Source organism: Citrus sinensis, chromosome 4 (genome assembly GCF_022201045.2).
Source record: "Citrus sinensis cultivar Valencia sweet orange chromosome 4, DVS_A1.0, whole genome shotgun sequence".
NCBI classification, from domain to species: Eukaryota; Viridiplantae; Streptophyta; class Magnoliopsida; order Sapindales; family Rutaceae; genus Citrus; species Citrus sinensis.
Genome location: NC_068559.1, coordinates 24,097,132 through 24,103,485, shown reverse-complemented (window position 1 = coordinate 24,103,485; position 6,354 = coordinate 24,097,132). Strand labels below are relative to the sequence as shown.

At 33.8% G+C, this 6,354-nt stretch overlaps 1 protein-coding gene across 1 annotated transcript; it reads left to right on the top strand.

The window, feature by feature from the left end:
• Nucleotides 1-1,247: 1,247 nt before the first annotated feature.
• On the top strand, nt 1,248-2,054 carry LOC102609679 (basic leucine zipper 43). The gene has a single exon (XM_006484229.4). It carries the CDS (start codon nt 1,312-1,314, stop codon nt 1,915-1,917), a length of 606 nt encoding a protein of 201 aa, XP_006484292.1. The 5' UTR covers nt 1,248-1,311; the 3' UTR covers nt 1,918-2,054.
• The last annotated feature ends 4,300 nt before the right edge of the window (nt 2,055-6,354 follow it).

Genomic DNA, 6,354 nt, shown 5'->3' with positions numbered 1-6,354 from the left:
TACCGCCATTTTTGGTTTTGATTCTAAATATATAGATTTGATAAGGCATCCACATGGAATTAAATTATTGCATGTAGTTAGATTAGACATAGAGTTGCCAATGCATGATAAGTCGATAAGGAACAAAGAGCTTAATTAATAACTAGAAAATTGGCCGTGTGTGAATGATTCCCTTACTACAATAGTTTGATCTTATTATTCTTTAATGCTCTTGATTCCTGAGAATCCTCAACACTCGTGCACAGTAATAAAGTAACACCTCAAAGAATAATTCTTACAAACTCAAGTGAAAATAAATTAACAAGAACGTCAATAAAATTAATCCTTTAAAATAAGCTTCGGAATTACCTCGTTAAGACACGGGTGAAGAGTCCTTCGAGATGGATTTATGCTTCAGTCTTTATCGGATTGAATATAATGACACAAGTCTAGGCCAAGGAAAATTTATTGAGTAAAAGGCACTTTAAAAATAAAGGTATAATTTTCACAAGGTCAGAATTTAAGGAAAATGCATGGATGTTAATATCTTGCTAATTCGGTTTGATTATAGGAATTAGAAAAATGAGACTGCTGGGTTTAGGTACATGATGTTAACCATTTAGATAATTGCTTTCGCTTTAATCTTATAAATTTTCAAGTGATCAATGAGTCACCTGTATTATAATTAATATTTTGAATCTCAGTTTTATTTATTATATAATTTACCTTTTAAACTGAACTTCATTGCGTCATGAGAACAAAGTTTTATTGGCTAATAGAGTTTTTCAAGTTTTAACATGCTTTCTGAAATTTCCTGGCTGTAGGTTCCCAGGAGAAAAAACTTCTCCTTGATTGACTTCAATACCAATTTTGATTGGCCTTTACTTTTTTCTTCTTCTAATACATTCCTCATTTAAATCATTACAACCCCACATCATCAGTAAATCAATTTTGCTCTTGTAAGCATTATATATGATCCCAAATGATTATCCAAATATGAAATTTCTGTATATGCATAGTCAGTGCATCAAGTCATACATCATACATACATATTATACGTGTCATGATCCCAGGGAGTAATGCAAAGCAAAGCATACATCATTCAGATAGGTACACTTCAATTCATAATGCATACATACATATGACTCTAAGAGAAACATTATTGGCGCAATCAGCTATTGCAAGCCCCTGAAACTGTTACTCTTTAATTTGTTGCCAAAACTGGCCCACTTCATAAGCCTTTTTCAGCCTATAAAATCCCATCAATGCTCAGGCTGCCCTTCCATTCTCTCCGACACAAAAAATTCAAGAATCATTCTTAAGATTTGAGCCATGATTCCAGGTGATATCGCAGGAATCCAGTACTACCTTGCCCCTGAAAACGCCGCTCAACTTCCCGCAAATTTGGGTATGATGCAAGCTAACATACAGCCAAACTTTCACCTCAACAGGCTTTTGGCCAACTTACCAAATTCCCTTATCCCTCAACAAGGCCATGAGCTCATGACTTCACAGTCGTCAAGTCTCAGCAATAACTCAACTTCTGATGAAGCTGAGGAACAACAACTCAGAATCATTGATGAAAGGAAGCAGCGGAGAATGATTTCCAACAGGGAATCTGCTCGGAGGTCCAGGATGCGGAAACAGAGGCACCTGGATGAGCTTTGGTCCCATGTGGTTCGTCTTCGAACTGAGAACCACAACCTGATAGACAAGTTGAATCATGTGTCAGAAAGCCATGACCGCGTTCTCCAAGAGAATGCAAGGCTCAGAGAAGAAGCATCGGATCTCCGCCAAATGCTGACTGAACTACAACTCAGCAGTCCATACACTAATGCTTCTCTGCGAGATCTGGAAGAGGTCCCCTGCAACACAGCGCATCTCAGAGCTGAATCCACAAACCAATCCGTTACAAATTCGGTAGACTTGCTTCATTGAGATGAGGTCTATTTTTCATAATAATTACTTTATGCTCCTTCTGTTTTCTATGGTTTTTCATCAGGCTTTTGTCTTTCTCTTGAGCTGTATCGGATGAGAAACAGACCATGCAATAATAACTGTTTCATTCTAACTCAGCTTGATTATGATCAAACATACACATTAACATCACTTAATCCAAACAAAATGCATATAAAATCTTGTCACCGCATACGCATTGTGCAGGCAGAGCAAAACATGAGAAAATGATATCTATTTAGTCCATTAGAGACAAATCAAAAACTCAATCATTACTTCATCTGTTAATGATTTTAAGACCCCCACCAAATCTGACCATAGGGTTCCACCTGAAATGTGGATCAGAGTAAAAAAAAACAGAAAAAAAAAAAAGATAATAGAGACAAACCACAAAATAAAATAAACTGTTAGTGTTCAAAATGCAACTATTGTACTGCCATAACAGCAAGTGATATCATTGAAGGTTGTACTTAAGAAGATACAGAATTACAATATGGTAAAATTTTATTCCTCCCTCTTTTTGGCCTTCTTGGGAGAGGTGGAACTCGTGTGATCAGGCTCAAGTAGCACCAAAGCGAGGCCCCATAGCTAGTCCAGTGTTGCCCACAATGACAGGGGCAAGAGGACAAATGCTGGTGGAGGCGCTGGTGGTAGTGGCTCATGATACAAATAACTACTATAACTAGCAAAACATTTGAAAAGGGCTACGCACTAATAAAACCCAAGCACTGTTTTTAGCTTTATGTGAAGGCATCAATTCCTGCATAACTTGGCTCAGCCAAGCCTGCGTTGTTGTCACCAATTAGTATGGCCTCAGGCGGACAGCCTACAACCCTTCAGGTATTGCTCGAAAAGGGACCCTCACAACTTCATAAGAGATATCTCCATTAATCTTCTGTCAAACATTCTCATTCTCTCGTAATTATTTGCGTGCATGTTTGGATGCTTACGAGTGACTCTGTTAGTCCTAAAGGATAAGGCAAGTAACAGTAAGATATTATACTGTAGACATGGGAATCCTTGCCGATAGCAAATTCTGGAGCATTTGAAGGAATATTTATTCTGAGGAATATTTGTGGAATGTTTGTTACATCACCAACTCCCGAGGATCGATTCTCAGAGAATATTGATAATATATGGCAGCAACACCAAATGTCCTTAAATCTTTTATACTTCTAACATTATATTAAAATTCTTTAGATGCCTCATTTCCGTGAAGTTATATAGCATTATATACTGCTCTTGCACATGAGATTTATTATTCCGTGAAGTTGACAAAGTACAAATAGAACCACAGTTCTCAAAAAGTAAAACTTTTGTGGATTGAGAGAACCAAAAATATGGTAAAAGTTACTGATGATTCAATTAGATTAAATGATTATTTGGGATTGAATTTGGGCAATTGTATCTTAAATGTAGATACTGGATGTTGTAGCTTAGAAATTAAGTTGATTTAATTTTATACTTGTATGATAAAAAATTTATTATATCTTTATTAATTTTATCAAAATTATTTCACTAAATAATATTAACTTCTATTTTATAGTTATAATTTTTTTTCTATAGCAGATGTAATTTAAAAATTACAGCACCTCAATCTCAAACAGAATCTAAGTTTGTGTTTGGGATAGCTGCAGTGCCACAACACAACTGCCCCCCACCCTATATTCTAGGAAATAGCTTAAAAGCTAAGTAGATTTAATTTTACACTTGTATAATGAAAAATCTATTATATCTTTATTAATTTTATCAAAATTATTTCACTATATAATATTAACTTTTATTTTATATTTATAACTTTTTTTTTATAACAATTGTATCTTAAAAATTACAACACATCAATCCTAACCCAGCTGCTCCTGCCCTATATTTTAGGAGAATATATCTCCTAGAATGTAGGGTGGAGAGCAGCTGCATTGTGCACTGCCCCAAACGCACCACAGATATGAAAGGGGACCAAGTGATATATCGCTATATTTTTATACAAGAATGGAAAATATACAGTAAAATCTTTGTGCTTACATCTGAGATGTATATTATGAACATTCGGCTTGTTGCACAGAAGAAAAAAGTTACCAGCAAATTGACAACACCACCATTATAAGTGCTAGAAGATTGAAACAGCAAACCATACCTACATCAAAGAAAGTGCCAACAAATATCTATTCAATTTACGAAAAACTAGAATATCACATTCAATCAGCATGGAATTGCCTAAATTCATTATGCAGAGGACTTCTAACGCTTTGATAGACATTACTTTTTATCAATTTTGAATAGCCTTTTTTTTTTTCGGTTGTTTGTCTTCCACTTCATTTTGACTGCTTATAAATAAACATTACCATATATGCAAGCTACAACAGATGAACAGAGAAAGAAACAAGTCCAAAATGTACATCCACATAGACCATCATGCTGACTGCTGGGAAAAGAGAATTAAATTCTTTGTTCCTGGAGCCCTAGATCACCTCCAGCTATAGGCTCCCCATAAATTCCTCGAGTAAAAATGAAAGAGGAATTATTTCTGCTGATGTTATACCCATAAATTAAGGACTTTTTCAATCATCGTTACATATATGCATGTGGTGAATCCATTCCATTAATTCAGCACAATTAGTATAATTTTTCCTCTCTAATTTCTGCATTTTGATTTTCATTAATTCAGCACAATAGCTCCTTATTTGCATTGCAGTATACTGATCAGTGCTACAAATCCAGCTATCTTATTCTAATTTTGTAAATTTGTAATCCAATAATTTAGGAGATAATGGAAATGCAATCTATTACATACACGCATGCGTGTTGGTGAATGCATTCAATTAATTCAGATTCTATTCGTTTATTTTTATATTCTAATAACAAAACAAATTGATTACTTTTATATATAAGCAAATCTTCAGTTTTCTTTTTCCCATCTCCAATAATGTTCATAGAAATTCTAATCTTCTAATCTGTAGTTAAAAGTGGGTGCTCCTGGAATCCATATAAATTTCGCTTCTTTTATGCCACAAATTAATCATGTATGAACAACAAATTAAAACAGCATCAGATAATACATACACACGCATAATATCATATTATATGACCACGTCACAGGATTCCTTCTTTTATGAAAACATATATAGTTTCAATTTCTCTATAATAAGAGAAATAACAAATTAAAATCGATTGATGGGGGGTGGGCGGCATCCCCCTGGGGGGCATTCATACAAATAGTCTCTGAAAGTAGTTACTTCATTTGTAAGTCTCGAGAGATCATCACTGTTAGGAGATATCGCAGGAGATATCGCAAGATTAGCAGATAGTGAAGCATCTGGATTAGATTCTTGGCGAGCACTAGTACTTGAAATAAGCTTGTTCTCACTACTTGCCATTATAAGCAAAGCCAAAATAAAGAAATTGAGACTTTTCAACATTTTTCAAATTGTAAATGTAATTGTAAGTAACTTAATTTGGATTAAAAGAGATGTATAAGAATTAGAAGACATGAGAGGATATATATATATAAGAAAATGAAATAAAAGATGAATGTTCAAAAATGAGCGGTTAAAAGATTCCATGATAAATGAGTAATGAATATATCATACAATCAAAGGCCAAAACGTTACAAATACTACTCACATAATTAATGCCATATTTATATTTCTTGGACAGGTTGCAATCAAAAGATAAATGCATTTTCTTTCTTTTTCTTTTTCTTTTCCTCATCTGTTTCTAACTTCATCGTTAATATGATTACTGATCTAGTCTAAAACTTTGAATCGTATCATTAATTTAAAATTTTTTTCAAAGTTTAATAAATTTTATATACATTTCTGTTTTGAAAGTTGAAACTGTTTTCATTCATTAATTTCATAAATTTATCCTTGAGTCGTGCTTTTTAACACGATTCTTTCTTACAGCGTGCTGAAGCAACTTAAATGTATATCAAGCACTAAAAAGTTTAAAATTGTCAAAAAATTTATGCCCCTACCATATTTTGTGACAGCTTATGTCCCCACTATCACCCCTTGTGACTCATTGTTGCTGCCGCAAGAGGTCTTTTGTGACGATTAAACACAATCATATAAAATTTGCAACGTGGCAAATGTCACAAAGAAAAAAATTTGCGAACAAAAGCAAGATGAAACTGTGGTAAAGGGTTTTTTTTTTGGGTCTAATAAATTTAGGGTTTAAAAGAAAAAAAAAAGTGAAATCATTAAAATTAAATTGTAAAATTCCAGCAAACACCAAATTTTTTATCACTACTTTATCTTACCTATTTCATTGTCCATGACACCCGATTTTACCGTCAAGCCATCGCAAATAGTCTTACTTGACAGCAAAATAGCAGTCACATAAGACTATATAAAATGCATTTCACTGATTCAAATTCTTTTTTTGGAAATAAGAAACTATTATAAGTACTCTCATCACTGA

Bases quoted from the DNA above. Each gene is read 5' to 3' on its own strand.
- LOC102609679 (XM_006484229.4), top strand. From the start codon at position 1,312: ATGATTCCAGGTGATATCGCAGGAATCCAGTACTACCTTGCCCCTGAA.